Raw genomic sequence first — 22,607 nt, forward strand, 5'->3', positions numbered from 1 at the left:
ATTCTAGTATTCACACTGACAAAAGCACTGCTCTACGTAATAGGCACCTTTAATTTTTCTTATGTCCATGTTATTCAGGTACATGCTTACAGTTATAAGGTTGTCTCTAACTAAGTCAGAGTAGACCCAATGAAATCAGTTGACCTACTCATAAGTATGAATTGTATAAAATCCTATGGGGTGTAAAAAAAACTATCTAATTCAAACATAAGCTTCTGCTCTAGTTCCCCTCCTCCCTTTTCCCCCTGTCCTTGTGTCCCCTTTCCTGGAATTTGATAGTAACTTAGACATGAACCTCTAGCCATAAGAACTGCCCAGTGGATTCACTGGCTGTAAATGTTGCTTCATATTAACATTTTGTGACCAAATTACCACGGGACCATTGAAATTCAAGCAGAACTCTTGTTTCTTTAAAAGTACTCTATGCCACCTTTCACAGCAAAGCCTTCCCAAGTTGGTTTACAGAAGCTTAATATGCATAATGGGATGGTTAGATAATTACTCCTCATAATTAAGAGAATTGTCTTTCTCTCACAAGCACCAACAAATGTGGGGATTTTAAAGGTGAGATGGATGTATGGTTGTTTTGTGGAAATCTTAATTGAGCTCAGAAATGAGAATTCACAGACTCTTAACTGCTTTGTACACTGCAAAACAGTATGGAAATGATAGAAGAGTATTTCAAAGCAAACAGGGTTTTTTTGTAAAATAAAATAAAATCTACCTGATATTTTTTGTTGAAAATATAAAATGTATACCTTTTTTGAAGATCAGATGTTAATAAATACATTTTGCATGAGCACCAATTGCTCTAAGAAATTACCATAAGTAGAATTTAAGGCTAACATTTAGATTCACTTCATTATTTCATGACAGCAAAATCCTTTGTACTGTTGATTCTCTTAGTCTTGAATAGAAAAAGAAGTTTGTCAGTATTTTATGTTCAATAATGGCGGCCTCTTGTGGCCTGACGGTTTAACTGCAGCATGCTTTGATTGATTCGTGAAATATTGTTTAAATACAACTTGTGGGAAAATGTAAGTAATATATAAAATTATTAACTGTATTAAACAATTGACAGTCTCACTTATGATAATGGTAAACACAAGCGGTACTGGTAGTAATCAGTGAGGTGGAAGCACAAAAGGAGGAAATACTATTTGGGCTTTCATTGCTCCTAAAACTAGCTGGTTAAAATGTATATAATATGATGATGGGCCTTTTGCCTCAGCTGGGGATTGCCTGTTGGCTTTCAAGACTGGCACCAGAAGACATAAATAAACTTATGGCTATTTTGCTTAGCTAAGGCTGGACAGAGCAGACAGACTCCTGCTCTATCTATAAGATTCCCAAACTGATTGTGGTGAGTTAACTTAGGCCAAGAAGTTTCACAGTGTCAATACTTGGCAGCCTCTGCATTGATCCTCTGATTGTGAGCTGTGGTTGGTAGTCCCAATCAGATAATAGGAAGTTATTGGGCTAGGGGGGAAGCCCAACTTTCCAGTTTATCAGAAAGTTGGCGTTTATGTTCTAGTTTGGGTTGCTGAGAAAACCCCAGAGTCTGAGACTACAGTGTGTGCATTTTCCTGGGGGATGGTTTGGTGAAGTTCTACCAGCACTGAGGTGCACTTTCAATTTTCCAAAAATAACTTTCCCAGTTGTGTGCATGGAAAGCTGAAAGTGCTACTATGTACATGATGTGTACCTACAGTTTTCTCTGTGTTAATCTCATTTCCCATTTTTAAGTGACCAGGTTAACGGGCAAGAAAGTCCTTCATCATGCCTAGAAAACTCTGAGTGGACTAAGTCTGCAACTGTGTCAGGTACATCACATCGTTTGGTTAAGCATAGATTTTTTAAAAAAATTACTGGTTTTCTTTCTTGTACACTGTTGGGTTGCACCTTTGCATTTAGAAAACATAAGTGATATGCATAGTTGTAAGCATCTGATTTTTTTCATGAAGCTGTTTTTATTGTGGATAGCAGTCAGACATGTGATTTGCTAATTATGTTCTTTCTCAACATTTTTCTTCAAGAAGTACTCACAGCTAACATTTTACAGGGTGTTGTAACATAATACCTGGAAATAATTCACTGGGGTCTACTTCCAAGTAAACATGCTTAGGAAAGATTGTGCCTGATACTAGCATGCCAACTAAATCTAAAAGTTGCACCATGCCAGCTTTCACACCTTGCTGCATTGCGTCAAGTTTCTGTCAAGTTTCTGAATAGACATGATGTTCTGTTTTATTTATTTTCTAACTAAAAATATAACCTATACCTGAAATTTGAAATAGCCGTTAGATTTGTTTCACTTATATAATTTTTGAGTGTTCCCTTCTAATTAAAAACTGGGCTAGAAGTGATTCAACCTGCCTGGTACTCTAATTTGCTAAACAGGCATATTGGAAGCAACCCATTACAAAAGTCTTTTTAATGGAGCATTCAGAAGCTGCAAAAGAACATCATCACTCAGTATTATGATATGCTAGCAGTGGTTAGAATTTGTATGCAGCTGCCCAATATACATTCTCATTTAGTACAGATTGACATAGATTAGGCAGTCAAGCTATTTTACACTGCTAAGAACCTGTTAGAGTGATTCACTTATATGTAAAGCTTAGTGTATTTCTTTTCCATTGCTTCTGCAAAAAGGTTGAAACAGTAAGCTTGGAAGGGTTCGACTTTCAGTGTTGCTAAGGCTTTTGTATTTACATACTAAGAACAGCAGCCAATAAATGCAAGCCAATGTCATTTCTCTGACCAGACTGCAAAGATGTGGTTATGACCGACAAACCACCAAGACATTTTGTTCAACTTGTCAATTTTTGTTGTTTAAGTTTCCTTTTTAAAAAAAAAAAATTCAAACATACATTGAGTTAGTTGAAAATAATAACCTTAAATAATTTTTTATTGCTTAGGCAGATACTGTACTTTAGATTGTTAAGATTCCACTCATTTACACATTCTAAAGTATTAATATGGTTGTTAAAATCAGTTTTGCATATGTTGTGTAAGTTTCATTGTGTGGTCACTTAATAACATGTTTTCAAATTTCAGAAAATACTTTGGAAGCTAATGAGACAGAAGAGGAAGAAAACTACTGGAATATGAAAATTTTACCAATTCTACATGAATTAGAGTCTGGTGCATAATGGTTTCTATGATACTTGTTATGACTTTCACAAAATAGATTTTCTGATACTTACTTCCAGTAATTGATATTCCAATTAATGTTCTTGCATTGGTAATATATTGTGGCCTATGGTTGAGGGCGTGATCCACATCCGCTTTTCAGCACTATGATCAGGACTGCCATTTCAGATTTGGGGTAGGGGGAAATGCTATTTAACATGTACATGAAGCCACTGGGAGTGGTCATTAGGAGATTTGGGCAGTGCACTATCAGTATGCTGATGACATTCGGCTGATGCAGATCACCATGATATCAGGTGACCTGCTTTTGCCTGCATGGTGTGAAATCAAACCATGGGGGCAAAAGCATAAACCGCAAGGCACTGAGAGTCAGCTGATCATTAGTGCTTGTAGAACACTATGCACAATGCTTTGCAAGTTCCAAAGCATTGAAGGTTGCAAATCATTGTGCATAGGGCTTCAAGGCACCTGAGGTGCTTTGCAAGTGTTGTCAATCAGCTGATCAGTGATGCCTGCAAACCCCTTTTGGCTGGGCCACATGTTTACCTGCACCACATATGACATCATATATGGCATCTATGAATAGGGCAGGTGGGCGCAGCTTGGCCAAAATGGCATTACAGTACAGACCAAATGGAGAGAGCTGATGGGCCTAATTAGGCCCGTGGGCTGGAGATTCCTCACCACTGACCTAAAGGTTTCAGGTTTAGGCTACCGTTTTTAGAATCATGCTTGATACTGAGTTTCTTATATCTCTGTAACGCTTTTCCTTTTAGTCAATTTATGGTTTTGTTTTTTCTTGGTGACTCTGAAAAATGTTTGATAATTGATGTTGCTTTATTCTTTTCCATATCAAATAGAGGACAACGTAGAAAGACTTTGCCATGCCTGTACTATTCTCTATAAGGCCTTGGAGGAAGGAAATATGCTTTGCAAGCGATTTAAAAGACGAAATTTGCTTCTGAAGACTTTATACAAATTAGTTGACATTGCGTCAGATCCGCTTGGCCTGAAACTTGCAAAAATTATTCTGGGCGTAAGTTAAAGTGTGGAGGGATCATGGTGCAATTTGATGTTTTGTATGTGCTTTAAGCTCCCTGTTTGTGTGAAATTGTATGATGAATCCTAAGTATCAAGAAACACAATAACTTTTTACAAAAGAGAAGACACAGAGTTAAACCAGAAGTTCAAAAATACTGAATTAATATAGTTTTATAAGTATGAAATACAAATCCTGTGAGCATGTGATTTTTAATAATTGCCCTATTAAAACAAAAATCTGTATTGCTACATGGTATCCCAAATATATGTTTTGTATTATTGGTTTTAGCCCACCAGAATATCCAGAATATTTGTCTGTTAATGCTGTGCTATGCATCAAACTGGAAAATTATAAGCCTCTCTCAAGTGAATCAGATGTATTAGATTGTTAAGTAAAGCCACAGAAACTTCCTGTCAGAAATAAACCATTAAAATGCAACCCACAATAAAAAAGATGAAATCTCTGATTAAAAAACCTAAGGATCTGGGAAAAAAATCTTATGATTCTCTCACTGCTCTATGTATCATAGGCTCTTATTCCACGTTGAAAATATTGGAGGGAAAGAGGTGAAACTCATTTGCATACTTTTAGTTTTCATACTCAGTGAAAATTTTAATACAGCTTGAATGACTGTAATGGGTGTGCAGGAACAGTCTTGTCAGCCATTCTGACATGACGTTCTCATTTTTAGATTTTAAACTGCATTTGTACAAAAACCCTTCACTCCTATAAAAATAGACCTCAGAATCATGAGTGCAATACAGGTAAAATTAGGCACATCTGTAGAGATCTCTGACTTAAGCACATGAATATGAACGAGTCTTTTAGTTGCCTTTTGGTTTCTATGCTTTTAATATATATTGCCCATGAAAGGTTGTAGTCTCATTGAAATCAAGCTCATGCTTAAATCTCTCACACCAAAAACAGTGGAACTTAAAAATTGCATAAATGGTTTGAATTGCACCCTTTATTTTGTGTTATGCCTGATTAAATTATTGTGTAGTATTTCATGCATGCTTTCCATATCTTCTCACCAATGTGTGTGCGCGCGCGTGCGTGTGCCTTTATATGTGTGTGTGCTTGTTTGGATAAGGAGCAGTCATATCACTTTTGCCCAGGCATTCAAGAGCACAGTTAGGAAAGGAGAGTCTGAGAATTCTGTGATTAATTATGCCAGATAGCCAGTTAGGATGTAACAACCCCAGCTTCCTAAACCATAGTTTAAGATTTTTGGGAACCCATCAAGTCCTTCCTGCACTTTTTTGACACACTGATGCTTGTCTATTTAAAACAGATTTCCCCATCAAGTATTGATTGCACTGATGTTGCTTTTTTCCTGTGTTATTTGCAGCTGAAAGTAAGTGGAAAGAACCTGCTTAATGTCTGCAAACTGGTGTTTAAAATAAGCAGAAATGAAAAAAATGATTCCATCATTCAACATGACCAAATATTGGGTAAGTATCTTATAAATTCTACCATGGCTGTACCCATGTTTTATTTCTTGGGTAATTTATAAGAGAAAATACACATTTAATTTGTTGGGGGAAATGGAGCAGTCTAGAAATGAAGCAGGAATGCAGACATGATTTCCAGGCTGCATTTTGATTTTAGATTGCTTCCCCCGTCCCCCCCAAGCATAAAGCACTCTGAATTTCCCACACTATTCAGTATCCAGGTATGTCTGCCTTTGATACTTCAAGGATGGAGGGAAGTTTTTATTTTAACCTTTTGAACTCAAATAAACCACAACTGAGCACCAGAAAAAATGTCAGCTCACATCTATATTCAGCCAGCCTGCTATCTTGAAGGTAGTGAATGTATTTGATACCAGAAAGTAATCAGTAATTATGATACCTCATTTTGATTACTTAGAGTCTTGCATATGTACACTCTAAAATTGGGTGGCGGTAGCTTGTGTGAATCAGAGCTCTGCTCACCCAAGCTCCCTCCAGCCAGTTTCCCTGATACTGTAGCCCCTCATCCCAGCCCTGTTCCTTTTCAGAACAGGGTTTTTTTTGGGGGGGTGTAACAGCAGGCTGCCTTGGGAAGGAGGAGGTGGGGAATTTCCCTTGGGCAAATGTCTGGGCACTCCCACTCTTGGTCACATCAAGGTAAGAGGCAATAAGCATTGTTCAGATTAGCATTCACAATTTTCTCCATAGATTCTCTGCTAGAAGTTCTGAGAGCTGAAGACTTGCAAGCAACTACTGAGGCCTTTCTCTATTGTATGGGCGCTATAAAATTCATTTCTGGAAATGCAAAGCTCATTAATGAGATGGTCAGCAAGGGAACTGTTGAAATACTGTTGCAACTCATGAAGCAGATCAATGAAATTAATGAAAATGATGCTCGGTTTTCCAGTTCAGGACACCTCTTGGTTCAGGTCAGAGTTAAACTTTTATTTCAACCAGATAAGATTTGGGACCAGTCTTGAGACTTTGCGTGAAATATAAAACAATGATAGGGAGAAAACAGGTACGTGTGTATTTATGTATGACAGTTGGAGCTTCACAAGTTATGGTAAAGAATAGGAAATATAGGAACAAATAAAAAATAACTAAAGATAGCAATTTATATATTCCTGTATAAGATACACACAATTATCTTTTAAAAACACTTTTGACTTTGCCCCTTAGATATTTTGATTTCTACTGGTTATCTTTTTTTTAAAAAAAATGATTTTTATTAAAGTTTCAATCAAAAATTAAACAACAAAGAAAGAAAAAAAAGAACATCAAAAAAGATACACAAATACACAATACAAATCTCGAAAATAAAATTTAAAAAAACCACAAAAAACAAGAATCAACAATAAAAAAACCATAACAATTAAAAACAATATCTCTAATCCATTTCCATTTTTAAATTTACTTATTTTCTGGACTTCCTCATACCTCCCTCTTTTGTATTCCAATCCAAATTGTTTGTCCAGCAATTTCTTTTCCACTTTTTTAATCCCAATCTTTAATTTTAATATAATCTTGAAATATATAACTTCAACTTCTTTAAACCTAATCTTTAGTCTTAATATAATGTAACATTAAAATTTTACCTCTTAATTGTCAAATTTCCATTTCATTAAACGTCTTTAATCCTAATCTTTAGTCTTAGTCTGTTATTAACCTTAACCTGTACAGCTGGAAACTGCTTATTTTCAGTCCAACATCACTCTAACATTCTTTAATTTTGCAATGTTTCTGAAGATAGTCTTTGTATTTCTTCCAATCTTCCTCCACCGACTCTTCTCCCTGGTCACGGATTCTACCAGTCATTTCCGCCAGTTCCATATAGTCCATAAGTTTCATCTGCCATTCCTCCAGCGTGGGAAGTTCTTGTGTCTTCCAATACTTTGTGATGAGTATTCTTGCTGCTGTTGTTGCATACATAAAGAAAGTTCTATCCTTTTTTAACACCATTTGGCCGACTATGCCCAGGAGAAAGGCCTCTGGTTTCTTAGGGAAGGTATACTTAAATACCTTTTTTAATTCATTATATATCATTTCCCAGAAAGCCTTAATCTTTGGGCATCTCCACCAAAGGTGAAAAAATGTACCTTCAGTTTCTTTACATTTCCAGCATTTATTATCGGGCAAGTGATAAATTTTTGCAAGCTTGACTGGGGTTATGTACCACCTGTATATCATTTTCATAATATTCTCTCTTAAGGCATTACATGCCGTAAATTTCATACCTGTGGTCCACAACTGTTCCCAGTCAGCAAACATAATGTTATATCCAACGTCCTGTGCCCATTTAATCATAGCCGATTTTACCGTTTCATCCTGAGTATTCCATTTTAGCAGCAAGTTATACATTCTTGACAAATTCTTAGTTTTGGGTTCTAACAGTTCTGTTTCTAATTTTGATCTTTCCACCTGGAAGCCAATTTTCCTGTCCAATTTAAATGCCTCCATTATCTGATAATAATGAAGCCAGTCTCGCACTTTATTTTTTAGTTTTTCAAAACTCTGCAATTTCAGTCTATCTCCATCTTGTTCCAAAATTTCCCAATATTTTGGCCATTTGACCTCCATATTGACCTTTTTCAAGGCTTTCGCTTCCATTGGTGACAGCCACCTTGGGGTTTTATTTTCTAACAAATCCTTATATCTTAACCAAACATTAAATAGCGCTTTCCTGACAATGTGGTTTCTAAATGCTTTATGTACTTTGACCTTATCATACCATAGATATGCATGCCATCCAAATACATTGTTAAAACCTTCCAAGTCCAAAATGTCAGTGTTTTCAAGAAGTAGCCATTCTTTCAACCAGCAAAAAGCTGCTGATTCATAGTAAAGCTTAAGGTCTGGCAGGGCAAATCCACCTCTTTCCTTTGCATCCGTTAGTATTTTAAATTTTATTCTGGGCTTCTTGCCCTGCCAGACAAATTTAGAAATCTTTCTGCCACCTCTTGAAACAATCCATTTTGTCCACAATCTGCAAAGTTTGGAACAAAAACTGGTTATCATTTGTTAATACAAAACACCAACTTTATTTTATTTATAGCTTCCTTATATCAAAAGGAAAGCATTACCAATCACTGCTATTTGTTTATCATTCCACACTTATTTAAATCCATTCAAATCTTGTTCAAGTGTTGTGCAAATTTATCTTCTCTGACTAGCTCATGTTGCCTAGATGAATTTGTTTAGAGTTGCCATACCCCTCATTTCAACATACTTACTAATCTCTTGAATCTTAGTCTCTGGTTTTATTTCCTGTACTTTACATATACAATTGTAGCTGCTATGATCACTTGAAAATGAAGAGGTAATGAAGCATTACTCTTAGAAGGATTCCCTTTACAAATAATGAAGATATGGAAAAATAAAAGTATTCTGGAAGCCAAAAGATTCTGCCACATAAATAAAAAAAGCTCTATTTTGCTAAATATAGTAACATGTGCTTTATTTTAGTGATTAACGAAATCCTAAAAGGGATCCAGAGCAAGCTTATAGGAAGTGCTGTTTGATGCTCTTACAGTTATCTATCTCACCTGTTATGCACACAAACAATATGGTGGTGTTGGACTGTGGTGTATAGTAATCATGGGGTCACTATGAGAAAATAGTAGTACTCCAGCAAGGGAAGGCCAAAAAAAAAAAGTTTAATTCTTGTGACTACTTTCTATGCTTTTGGCAAGTTTGGGGAAAAGTGATAAAGGAATGGAATCAAATGTCTTTATGCCCTATTCTATTATTTAAGAGGCAAAAGCAAGCTAGCAGAGAGGCAATTTTCAGAGGAGATTAGAAAAGGGATAGAGAATCAGTGAAGCAAAGAGATGCAAGATAGATGTTCCGTACAGCAGCAATAGCCGATGAAAAAGCTCTTGTTCCAGTATGGATGATGATGAAACATGGAAATTGGAGTTTGACTATTGACAAGAGTAGAGGGGACATGCAGATCACTTTGCAAAGGGCATTTATGTAAGTCTAGCAGTGGGAGTCATTGGTAAAGTTCTCATCAAAACAACCCCCCTTTTGCTTGTATTGTGCTTTGTAGAAAGTTTACAATTTGGAGGGATTTTAATGTTGAATTAACCGAGATTATCATTACTATTGTGGTCATCACTCTGTAGAAGAGGAGATGCAACTCCAAGAGAACAATATTGTTGATATAACTCACAACTTAGCAGAGCCAGAGACAATACAGAAAAGAGCAACTAAAACAATGAAAGCATTGGAGCATGTTCTCTACAAGGAAAGGCTGGAGTATTATTGGGAATTTTCTATTTTTGGAAAAGATAACTATATGAGAAAGGATTATAAGTTTATGAATGGGATGGAGAAAGTGCATAAAGAGACTTTTTATCCTTTTCTCTTCATATTAGGGTCATGTAATGAAATCAGTTGGCAGCAGATTCAGAACAGTCAAGAGGAAGTATGTCGTGACACACAGCATATAGGGTGTAGAATTCACTGCTGAAATTATTGCCAGCCATGATTGTTTTCTTCCATGGAAGGAAATATACCTCTGAATACCAGATTCTTGAAGGGTTGTTGACTTCATGGTTTGTGTGTGAGCTTCCAGAAAAAACAAAAGTTGCTCTGTTACAAAGGCAAGCTCCCTTTAACTAGCTGCCACTGTTCCAGAGCAACCCCAGCTTGCCTTCCTTCATATCTCAGTTCACATTTTGTTATTTTTGTTCAGTGGGTTAGCTATTCATAGAGTAGCAAATGAACACATCCAAAATGTAGGAAGCTTTAAAAAAAACCCAAAGCTGCTGTTCATCACCACCTGTCCCACTATTGGCAATCTTGTCCTTGCTGGCTTTACCAGTTGTTTGTATGTATAGTCTTCTTTTTGAATGCTCTGAAGTACATGAAAGGCAAAATATAAAAAGTCAACATTTAAACAGCATTAACATGTGGAACCAAAAATTAAAATAGCCATAGCTCTCAGTCACTGACAAACCAGAGGCCTGCCTAAAAAGAAAACGCTTAAATTGCCTTCTGAAAGGAATCTGTGCAGTGAACTCTGATTTGTGGATGCTATGTCAAAAAAAGCTTTACTGCTGGTAGAAACCAGTCTCTGCTACTGATGCTTCCTACTTTATGGCATAGCAAAGTACATGTGTAAGAAGACAAATTGTCAAATACGATGGATCCATGCAGGGTTTAAAAAGTTAAAACCAGCACATTGAAATTAGGCTGGCAACAGTGACCAGCAAAGTTCTTGTAATATGGCATAACATACCCATGCAGTTAGTGGTGGACATATCCTGCTGTATTCTGAACCAGCTGAATTATCTAATTATCTTCAAGGGCAGCTTTACACAAACTGTAATAAGTTGTGAGGTCATCAGGGCATGCACATTACAAGTTGTGTGTTTAAAGAAGGGCACCATTGAAATTTGTGCTGAAAGGGGCACACTGAGCGCCACATGCAACACTTTACCAACCCAGGAGGAAACTCAGATCCAGAAATATGCCCCAAATGCATTCCTGGTTCTTTGTGGGGAGTGTTATCTCATCCAGGGCAAGCATTACTGATTTCAAGAAACTGCTAAAGCTAGTTCTGTTGGAAAAGAAATGGATAACTGGGTATTGTCAGTATACTGGTGACATCTCACTCCAAACTGCAAGACAACCTTCCCCAATGGTTGAATGCAGATGTTAAATATAAGAGAAACACTGCAGGATAATTCCTGCAGAGAAGGGCAGCAGCCTCCTAAAACCACCTTCTGGATCCTTTCAGCAAGGTAGGAGTAGAACTACTGCAAAAGTATTGTCCTGTACTTCTAATCCACAAAGCTGGTCCAGAAGGATACTGAAAATGAAGGTGCTGAAAGTGGCAGAATTTGTACCCCTTCTGTCTATCTCCTGGTGAAGGTAAATCTTGGCCCCAACCCTTGGTCAGAAGCTAGATTGAAATGGGTTTAGGAAATTTGGTTTCATCCAGGAGTGTCTGTCATGGTTTGCTCTAGTATTTTGGCTAAAAAAAAGGAAGGATCATCACACGCACATGCAGTAGTTCCCTGGCCAGTTGTGAAGAGATACTAAGTAAACAAGACAGGTCAAAAGGCAGGAGGAGATGGATTCACTTGTATCCAGGCAAGGAACAACATACTGTCTGATTTCAAAATAGAGAAATGCGACTCGTGCTGTCCTCTATCCTGTTTTTTAAAATTATGTCTGTATCATTGCTTCGTATTCCAGAGTTTAAATAATCCACACTATTTCATACATGTCTGTAGAGTTTCTTAGAGCGGCCATCAGAGGAGGCTTAGGCTAGATTAAATTTAGCAAGCTTAGGCTTGTTAAATTTTCAAAAGTGTCTGGGACTCATAATAATGTGATGATTTATTCATGTTTAAATATATTTTCTCCAGCTCACTGCCACTTTGCGGAACATGGTTGACTTGCCTCAGTCAAGGTGCAAGCTCCTGGACTCTGAAGCATTTCCAGAGCTTTGTCTGATGTTGGAGAAGCGTATGAACGACAAGGATGTCTGCACCAATGTGGCCAGAATATTCAGGTAAAGTCCTTTAAAGAAATACAATACAGTTTTTTGTTTCCCATGGAGCAAATACTTGCAGCACCCACTTCTTCACCTCCATCCCCAGCCATGTTGGTTTATTTTGTACTACCATCTTTTGTATGTGTGCAGCTTTAATCCTTGAAATATTGTTGTGGATATTGTTTTGAAGGAGAAATGTTCTGCCTCATAGACTTAAGTCACATAAATGGATATACACAGAAACAGTCCATAAGTACCGAAGTCAGCTTGTATGCAGTTAGGGAATTTTAGACCCTGGACTTCGTGGTTTTTATGGTGCCCCTTTTCTCTTTCAATAGCAGTGTTGGTTATTTTGCTTACTTCACAACATGGCAAGCTAGCTCTCCGGTGTTTTGCTAATTTCACTGAGTGAGGCCCTGGACCCCAAAGTTCTGACCTGGTGGCACCACTGCTTGCATTTGCCTTGCCTGAAATAGGACCCAGTTGCACATGCAGGCTGTACTTGCAGAATTAAATGTGTTTCGCCGCCTCAAGTCGTATGACATTATTAACTAAATCTCTGTTTGGTCTCTCCTTTGTGCTTGAGTCACCAGCATTGCTAAGCCCAAGAACCCCATGCAAAAATCATGAAAGGAACTTCTGTAGGAATTGAACTGGGAAGCAATTCCTTTGCACATACACATTCCTAGGTTCAATCCTTGGCATAATCAGTTAAGGAAGGATGTCCACAAATCACTGAAAGGCCTGTATCTCAAATTTCCCAGAGCAACTGTTAATGGGCTCTTCTACACCTCCTTTGCAAATCCATTTTTCATATCCGTTTTGTACATTGTTTGTGCATTGTAGTCCTCGGTTGTTCCATACCACTTCTCACTGTTATCACGTCCCATTGTCACAGGACCACACACCCTGCTCATATGTTTCTTGGGTTTAGTGTCATTTTGCTCTTTTTGAAACCCATGGACCCTTTGTCAACAACCCATAAACCCAATTACACTCCTTTCTGTCACTGTTTCCAGCTGAAATAAGGAAAAGCACATGCCCTGCTTCTCCCTGCCCCCCCCCCCAGTATTTCTGTGGCACCATTTGATTACCTTTGCACTCTGAGTAAACATCACTTCTAGGTGTAGCAATGCAATTCAGTGATGCACTCCACTATCTCACCCTACTATCGTCTCTACCAGTCAGTATAAAGCCTTTTCTTTCCCAGAACAGCTGTGATGGATGCTTCATCTGCTTCTGAACCTTCCCTTATTGAGGGGGCATGACAAGGAAGGAAGGGTTTTACAGTGCAATCCTCTATGTGTCTATTCATAAATAAGCCCCATTGAGTTCAGTAGAACTGACTCCCAGATAAATGCATTTAGGTTCTTAAGAAAAGGAGGTAAGGGAGGGGGCTGTGGGGGTCATGCTGCTGCTACTTGTCCTTTGCCCACATTGAAGATCCATGTTACTTTGCACTTTCCTTTGAGGCATGTTAGCCTGGATGGGGAGGGGTGTGGGTGTGTGGAGGGAGGGAGGGAGGGAGGGAAAAAAAGAAAGAAAGAAAGAAAGAAAGAAAGAAAGAGAAAGAAAGGGGTAGGCAGCACCATAGCTGAAACCTTGGATTTAGCATTCTGTCTGGGTCCCAAGGAGGCAAAGGTTTTCTTGTCTTCCACTTTAACTGGAGGTCTCAGATTCAGCTTTTGATTGTCATTGCCCTATGCAATATAATTAGCTATTCATTCATAACGGCTCAGCTCCTCTGTTATATAATCCTTATCTTTACTGAATTGGACCAGAATCCTAGCCTATCAGTATGAACACTGAAAAATATTTAAAAATGGAGCAAATGACTTGGCTTGGGCTAGAGCAGGGGACAACTGTTGGAAAAGTTACCCTACTGATGCATGTTATTATTTTTAAACATACAGCAAACTTTCTTCCTTCAATGACTGCTGTACAGCTTTGGCAGATTGCTCCAGATGTTACGTCTTATTTTTAGCCCTGCTAAACAAACACCCAAAGAAGCAGGTCAGTTTTTTCATCTCCTGCTTTTTATATTTTAATCCTCGGATGTGTCTGTGGTGTCGTATGTGTGTAAGCCCATATTCAGTGACCTACTTTCATGTGCATTTACAAGATAGAAATTTTAAACGGTTGACAGCATTTCTAAATAGTAAATTATTGAAATGGACTCAACTTAGATTAACAGCGGGGGCGATATAAGGGACAGGCAGTTGATTAACTCCCTTCTTCTTCTTCTTAGCATACAGATGAGTCGTTTTTGGAGTGTTGGGGCGGGATTCAACTGAGTTGTTGCACAAACAGAACAACATCCGCTTGCGCAATGAGACTTTTCTCCTTTCTCCTTCCCTTGCTTGATCCTGTGCCCCCCAAATACGCTCTGAAGAGTTGGGGGAACCTAGAACAGGTTTAAGGGGCGCATCAGGGGAAGAAGTCCTTTTGAGCGAGCTCTCACACACCCTTCTTGATGCTGTGTTGAATTCCCCACCCTTGACATTTCTCCTAATTGACTTCATTATCAGAAATAAGCAATATAAGGGCTATGTGTTGTATCGGGCCAAACTTTAATTCTGACCGCCAGCCAGACATTGGCTCCACCATGCCTGTCTCACTGCCACTGCACCCCTCCCTTTCTCTGTTCATGTATTCTGCAGAGTGTCAGCAAGACAGAGGTCAGGCGAGAGGTGCAGCTCCACCACGGCATCCGCTGCTGCCACCAGGCCTGCAAGAAAGTTGTCACACAGTAGCAGTGCTACAATGGCTGGGTGACAACAGTGCATGATGCCAAGCTTCAGTGTACTAGACATATTTCACAAGCCTTACAATTGCTTACCCCTTGCCTTAAGTGCTAAGTAGTCTGACTCGGTTCATGCTTACTCATAGATAAATCTTACTGCATTCATGGGGCACACCAAAGTAAGTGTGCATTGCAGCCTTAGGCTGATCATAAGAATTTGTACTTGTAGGTAAATTCCGTTGAAAACAGGCCTTCTAAGAGGAAATGTGTTTAAAAGCAGGAAGCCCCCCCCCCGATAACTAAGATAATATAAAATTCCCTTTGTTATCTCACAAATCTGTGGGAAATGTTGAGCGGATAAAAATAGTTATTTTGTACTGGGACTATCAAAAAATGTTTCACCCAAATCCTTTGGCCTTTTATGCCTGGATGACTTTGCTTTTTAGGAAGGCGGGCAATTGGCCAACATCTCAGAAGAATAGAGTAGCAGAGGCTAATGACCTTTCTTCACAGTGACAAGAAGTTATAGTGAGTGTCCCAAGAATATTTGTACTAGGGTCTGTTCTTTAACATGTTAAGCACGTGAAAAGGGTATGACCAGTGATACCAAAATGATGCATGAACAGCTAAATAGGGATGTCTTGCTTTAAGCCCCACTGACATCAGTTGAATTTATGTGCTTGAGGTCAAAGCCCCCACCTTTTAAATCTTCAATAGGGATTGCTTTACTTTTAAAGTGAGAAGTTTGTAATCCTTAAAGAGATGTGGGTTTACTCAAATCTATACCAATTCCCCAGGGGATTTTTGTGGTGACTGAGCCAAAACCAGCCACAATGAGTCACTCTTTCTCTTTGGAAATGTCACTGGTACTAGGCTGGGCTGTTGTAGGTTGAATGATTCTTACTTAGAATGAAGTTATCTGAAATTATTGGGACTTAGTTCAAGGGAAATAAATTTAGAACAAAAATGTAATAATTTTAGTCTTAGGATACTAATAGAGATATAAAGAAATAGTTTCTGTATTTTGGACCAAGTCTCAACAAATCTGCCCTCTCAGCTCATGCTGTTGTTAATGCTCACCTGTTTAAGATTTAATGACTGATAACTATTGCATTTCATGCTTCAGGAGTAATTTTCTTCCATTAAAGTTCTATTCTTCTTTACTAAACCTGAAATATAGATTTTAAAATTATGGAATTTCCAATCAAATCAGAGTGATAATACTCATTGGAGAATTCATGACACCAACCAATGGACTATTGAGGACAAAGTTCCAGACTAAAATGACTTTGAAGATTAGAATTTACTCCTGATGAAATACTTATGAGTAGCTCTGCATGTCTTATAGCCGCCTCCCACAGGGAATAGAGATATGGGAGACTTGTTTTCTGTGGGCTGACTAGTGCATGGTTTATTTTTCTTGTCGTGCAAAAAAGTGTCAGAAGTCTGAAACCTTCCATCGCTTCCTCTAGTCTGTACTGTAGTATCCTGAAATTTACACTACTAATGCAATGCCAGACTTATTTTAGTAATTTTCTGTAAGCCCACAATCTCACAGTAGAAATCCCACCCTATCACACCCTTTTATTTATGTCTTTCCATAGCCTAGAATGTTACATAGAAAATAAGTATTCTGGTATAGCAAACTGCATAACAGCATGGACCTGATGTATGCAACAAATAATAACACAGCCAGAGCACTCTGTCTAGTGGTAATACCTTGGTAGAAGAGTATATTCAGTCTCAGACCACCAGCCTATTGAACCAACTTTAAATCTGTCAATCCATGGTCTTATTTGTGGCAGTGTTTTGTTTCTTGCTATGTAAGATCCCATAACAAGCCTGCTGGATTGTACCAGTGGCCCATCTCACAATGGCGAATCAGATGCCTATGGGAAGCTTGCAAGCTGGAGATGAGTGCTTCAGCTCTCTCCCTGCAGTTCCCTGCAACTGGGAAACCTAGCCAGATGGGCGGGGTATAAATAATAAATTATTATAGTCAGAAGCATCATGCCTCCGACAGTGGAGGTGGAACATAGCCATTGTGGCTCATAGCTGTTGATAGCCTTGCCCTACTGTGCTAGCTGTCCTGAGAACATAAATTGTGTGAAGGTGCGAGATATAAATTGATTATATCTAGCTGATAATTCTAATTTATGACTGGACAGTCCTGTTTCCAGACTGCTGCATTTTAACAAAACGAGAAAGTCAAAAATATTTTATCTTTGTTCTCCTGATTCATCAGTTGCTTGGTAACTAACGAAGAAAGGTATTCCTGCATTCACATATGGGGATTAAAATAAACAAAACTGTAATAAAACAATAAAATACAGCTAATACAGTACCACCATAAAGTAAAAACACTTTAAAACAGAAATATATGTACTTAGGACTATTAACACATTCTATTTTTAAAATATCACAAGGCATTCTTGGCTTCTATAAGGTTTTGACATGAGACAGAAGAGAGTTAATTTTACGTGCTGTGGGTTTTTTCATTTTAAAATACTGTACAGTAGATATTAACTGAAGTAAAGACGACCATTTTCTTCTTGCAAACCATTATTGATCATTTTTACTTACAGCAGGGATGTTTACATCTTCTTTAATTCCAGGATTTAGTCATCCGTATCATTTTTATTCTTGGAAATTTAACAGCAAAGAACAACCGGGCCCGGGAACAGTTTTTTGAGGTGCAAGGAAGCATTAATACCCTGATAGCACTATTCCAGGCTAATTGTGAAGCTGATTTAAATACTAAACTGCTGAAAGGTGATGGCGATATAAAAAATCTCAAGCATCCGTCTGAAGCAGAAGATGTGCTCATCAAACTTGTAAGAGTGGTTGCCAATTTGTCCATCCATCCCACTGTAGGCACAAGTCTGGCAACAAACCATCATATTGTGACATTACTCATTACGGTACTAGGTAAGAACTGCTTTGTTCTTAGAGGAAGAAATGTTTTTCCTTAAGTTTCTCATAGTGAAATAATTTAAATCCTGCTAAAGTGATGAAATTGGTTGATTAATGATACTATGAAACTGGCTGCATCTCCAAGATTTCCCTAGTATTTTTCCAGTCATCCTCCAAACCATATTCACCATCATCTTCCTTTATCTGCAGCTTGTCTGCTGTTTCAACTGCTGCATACCAGCCCATCCCCTATTCAATCTCCTATAAACCATACTGCATGTCATTTCTCTCCCTGATATTTCCTATATTAAATTCAACATCTCAAAACGGTACCTCTTCACACCACCCTGTACCCTCTAGCCAGTTCCAGCTCCCACCCTCAGAAACTCAGGCACCCTTTGCTGATTTAGCCCATTGAGAAAGCCGTCCATGCTGATTTTCTTCTTTCTGCTGGAAAAACAATACTGAAACCAGAGGGAAGATGGTGTATTTTCTAGTTATATGACCATGAAGCCTTAAGCCACTGGGACCAAGCTCCTTTTCACATTTCAATGGAGCTTACTACTAGGTCAGTGTGACTTAGAATTTCACCAGGTTTTTCTGTAGTGCAGTGTAGAGAATAGTGGTGGGCATACATCATAAATGCATAATACTTAATGTTTGTATAGCACACTCAAGCTTTCAGAGTTCACGCATGCATTCGGTTTGTAATCCTTACAACATCCCTCTAAGGTAAAGTGATAATATCTCCCATATTGCAGATAGGATGGTTGAGGTACAGAGAGTTGCTTGATTAAGACCACCTAATTAGTTGATGTATTCAGTCTTTTGGGCCACTATGCTACACCAACAAACTGGTATCAATGGCAAGCAGGATTGCTGGGGCTGTATTCTGTGATGATGCACTGGGCTTTGATGGATATAAATTTGAAAGCCCATATAAGTAAGGTCTGGCATTGACATGTCTTGAAAGCCTCTCTCCTCTCACTTGCAAATTTTCAAAATTCTTGCTGCATATTGCTCATTAAAATAAGCAAGGAGAATGGGCACATATGGACACCTCATGGAAAAACCAGGCATGATCACAACGTGGTTTTGGAATGGCCCAAAGCTTTCTTTTATATAGTCTTTGGAATGTTGTGAACAACAGTCACCAAAGCTGTGAAATGTCAAAATGTTAAGTGTCTTGAAAAAACATGTCTTTTTTTGTCCAAATTACTAGAAAACAAATCAGTTGATGAATGTGAGGAGCTGGTTATTAATACCACAGCAACAATCAGCAATTTATCTTTCTACCAAGTGAAGAATTCTGTAATCCAGGAGAAGAAATTATATATTGCAGAGTGTAAGGATTTTTTTATTTAAAAAGATTAGTATATCATATTTCTGTTATTATAATGATATAATATCCCTCATAGTATTGAGCAACAGTGAGAAATAGCACTGAAATAAGATGTTATCTACTTTCTCAGTTTTGGTTGGTAAAGCTGATCTCATTTGATAATCCTTGTGGATGTAATGATGAATATGAAATTTGCTCAGTTTGCAAACTGGTTAGGCTGGAGAAGAGCAGGTTGAGTGTAGATCTAAACTCAAAGTTGCTCTTTCCCATTATAGATTAAAAACTATGATATCAAATTTAAAGCTCAAGTATTGGGCTCAAAAACATTAAATGAGAAGACATTAACAGGAGTCTTCACATATTCCAAGACTAGAAACTGATTATTTCTTTGGATTTATTATACACTAGGTAATTTTTTTGGAGTTGTAGTTACAGGAGAACTAGAAATTATTTTAGAATACCGAAAACCCAGTGAGTGATACTGAGTTATTGCTGGCTTAGCAAGTGTAACCAAAATGTGCTTGTCTAGTCACACATCAATATTTTCATATGACAGAGATTCAGTAGTTTAGTTTCCAGCAGACTCTCTGGGTACTGAGCTTTCTTACTTCCACTCCTCTACGTTGTAAATTTGCTTCAATCATTTAACTGTGTTGCAAAGGTGACCAATTTCTTGAACTATGCTAAGTGCATCTTTTCTGCTTCTGTACTAACAGTGCTTTTAAAGCTATTAATGAGCAGTAATATGGATGGAATTCTGGAGGCTATTCGAGTCTTTGGTAATCTTTCACAATGCCATGAAATCTGTGACTTCATTATACAGCGAAAGGGTGAGTTTCTGTCCCATTAGACCAAATAAATAAATATCAGTTACATGACTACAATATGTTGCCTATTCAAGTTTAACATATCAAGTGCTAAAATCCATCTACACCAAAATGGCGCCATTTGAAAGCATATGGATTAGAACAATGTGTCCGATAGGCTGCTTATAGACCTTGGAATTCAGAGATTCTCATTATACCAGAGCAGGTAATCATAATAGCTCTCCATGGCTAGGGCCACTCTGAAATCATAGCAGATAAACCATCAAAAAGGCAGAGGTTGCAAGAATTGGAGGGAAGTTCAAGGGCACCTATGGCCCATTGTGTTGTTGAGCATGTAGCTAATGATACAAGCAAAGATGTTAACAGTCTGAGCTGTTGGTAAAGCACATCTTATTTTAGTTGCTATAATAAAGAAGTTTAATGATTCAGCTTTGTAGTGCTCATATTGTTTAGCATTAGATACCTGCAACTTGAATGCTGGGAGTGAGAGAGTGGTATTCCGGCAGTGCACCAGATAAATTCATGGGTTGTTGGGTTCTTCAAACTCTCAACACACATTTGTTTCATTGTTAACACTGTGAAAATTCTTAAAGACAATCTTGTTCTCTGAAATAGTTATTTTTTGCTGTGCTATCTAGTGTACAAGTTCATGATCGCTTTGCTCGATACCAAACACCAGGATGTCTGCTTTTCAGCCTGTGGAGTTCTCCTCAATCTTACAGTGGATAAAAGCAGGCGTAGTATATTGAACGAAGAAGGAGGAATTAAAAAGTGAGTTCAGAAAACTAGTGGGAGTTGGAGAGTTAAGTGAGCTTTTACTGACGTTTATGTTGGGGTGGAGAGAAACATCCAGGTTTAAGGACAGCCACAGAAAAGGTAGTCCTGACAAAAGTGTAAAACTATCTTTACTCCATTATTGCAACAGGTTGATCGATTGTTTGAGAGACTTTGGGCCTACAGACTGGCAGCTGGCTTGTTTGATATGTAAAACTTTGTGGAATTACAGTGAGAATGTTAGCATGGCCAAAGCTTGCTTTGAAGATGACGAATCAAACACCTTGCTCGTTATCCTTGCATCATTTTTAGGTAAGCTGTAAAAGCCAATCTCATTACCCTTTCTTAACAAGTAGAATGAAAATACAGAAGCTACTCACTCAGGCAGCCGTATTCTGAATACTACGTATAGTGCTGGTTACCCCCTCGCAAGAAAAGGTTGGACACCTACCCTAGATAGAGTGTTCGCTAGTAAGATCCAAAAAGTCTTCCTTAACTGCTCTGAAGGATTCTGGGGAAGGAGAGGAATTCCTTTTTGTGCAAGTGGGAAACCACAACTGGATATCACCCATATTGTCTTCAGTTTGCTGGGAGAAATGCAAAAGGCAGAGGCATGACAGAATTTAATGAAGTCATTAAGGGAATGGAATATATTTTTCTTCCTCTTAGGTAATACTAGAATTTAGTGTTAATGCCATGAAAGTGACTGGCAGTAGTTTCAAAACAAATGAAAGCACTTCACAAAATGCACACGTACCTTATGGCAGCAAATGCCATAAATAATGGTAATGGCCACAGGCATAGATTGCCTAAAATCCATGGGGGGTGTATTTTTGTCAATAGCTATGTGCTATAATAGTACCTTCATGTTCGGAGGAAGCATGTCTCCGAATACCAACTGTGGTGAGGAGCAAAACATAGGGGAGGGCTGTTGCCTTCAGGCCTGTCTTGAGAGCTGTCCAGAAGCAGTCAGCTGTGGGCCGTGATGCTGTACTAAATAACGTCTTTGTCTAATCCAGCAGGGCTCCAATGTTTTACCTCTACTTCTGATAATTGTAATTCTATTGTGTTGAATCCAACTAAGCCATATTTACTGAGAAACTACCTCTTGTTCAAATGGCAGTATAGCAGCTGTGTGAAATTATCTATGCAGTGTTCTATCTAGACCAGGATCAACACTCACTGCTGTCACATGCACAAGGTGGATTTTTAAGAAGACATTGGCACTATTTTTCTCAGTCTTACTCACGTTTACTAAAAGGAAAATCCTGCACGTCCTGTGAAGAGACCCTAAATAATTTAAATGCATTGTTCTGTTTCATATTGACTGATAATGTCATCGTTGTTCTTGCTGCAGATGAAGAATTAGCTCTGGATTACAATTTGGACGATTTAAGAGATTATCACAAACTTTACTGGGAAACAGAGTTCAAACCTGTGGCGCAGAAGCTTCTCCAGAGGATTCAAAACTGCAACTTTTGAATTCCTTATTTTAAGGTGGGTGCTGAGGATACTCCAGTGGCCGTTTATGCAAAGTTGTTGCACACAAAGTGCTTTGACAGAAAGTGGCTTTAGGTAGTTTTCTTTTGTATTAGCATGTACGTTCATTGTATGATACCTTTTCTTAAATTTCCAGTGGCATTTAGGGATGTAAAAATAAACTAGCTACAGCATCTGGTTTGTGTGTCTTTTTAGAAAACTAAAAATATGTCCCAAGACAGTAGAAGTTTGCAGAAAAGTGATTATCTCATGATGAGCAAGGATTCACTGTTCCTTGTCCTGTTGACTTGGGATATTAAATATGCATTTATTAGATCGGATTGTAGAAAATAGAGCCTTAATGGGGAA

General features: G+C 38.1%; 1 protein-coding gene across 8 annotated transcripts in view; it reads left to right on the forward strand.

Annotated features, from left to right (window-relative positions):
* The window catches only part of ARMC2 (armadillo repeat containing 2), an 87,830-nt gene extending 65,396 nt beyond the window's left edge, over positions 1-22,434 (forward strand). For all 8 annotated transcript variants that reach the window (XM_080998811.1, XM_080998810.1, XM_080998809.1 and 5 more), the window contains 13 exons: positions 1,747-1,823; positions 3,061-3,147; positions 4,017-4,192; positions 5,550-5,652; positions 6,361-6,581; positions 12,033-12,178; positions 14,074-14,173; positions 17,519-17,831; positions 19,039-19,161; positions 19,875-19,988; positions 20,624-20,756; positions 20,911-21,071; positions 22,117-22,434. In XM_080998811.1, the coding sequence (XP_080854937.1) occupies positions 1,747-1,823; positions 3,061-3,147; positions 4,017-4,192; positions 5,550-5,652; positions 6,361-6,581; positions 12,033-12,178; positions 14,074-14,173; positions 17,519-17,831; positions 19,039-19,161; positions 19,875-19,988; positions 20,624-20,756; positions 20,911-21,071; positions 22,117-22,241 (1,879 nt within the window). In that variant the 3' untranslated portion in view covers positions 22,242-22,434. The remainder of the gene's footprint in view (positions 1-1,746; positions 1,824-3,060; positions 3,148-4,016; positions 4,193-5,549; positions 5,653-6,360; positions 6,582-12,032; positions 12,179-14,073; positions 14,174-17,518; positions 17,832-19,038; positions 19,162-19,874; positions 19,989-20,623; positions 20,757-20,910; positions 21,072-22,116) is intronic.
* Positions 22,435-22,607: the final 173 nt, after the last annotated feature.

Source organism: Podarcis pityusensis, assembly GCF_964106645.2.
Source record: "Podarcis pityusensis genome assembly, chromosome: 3".
Taxonomy (NCBI): Eukaryota; Metazoa; Chordata; class Lepidosauria; order Squamata; family Lacertidae; genus Podarcis; species Podarcis pityusensis.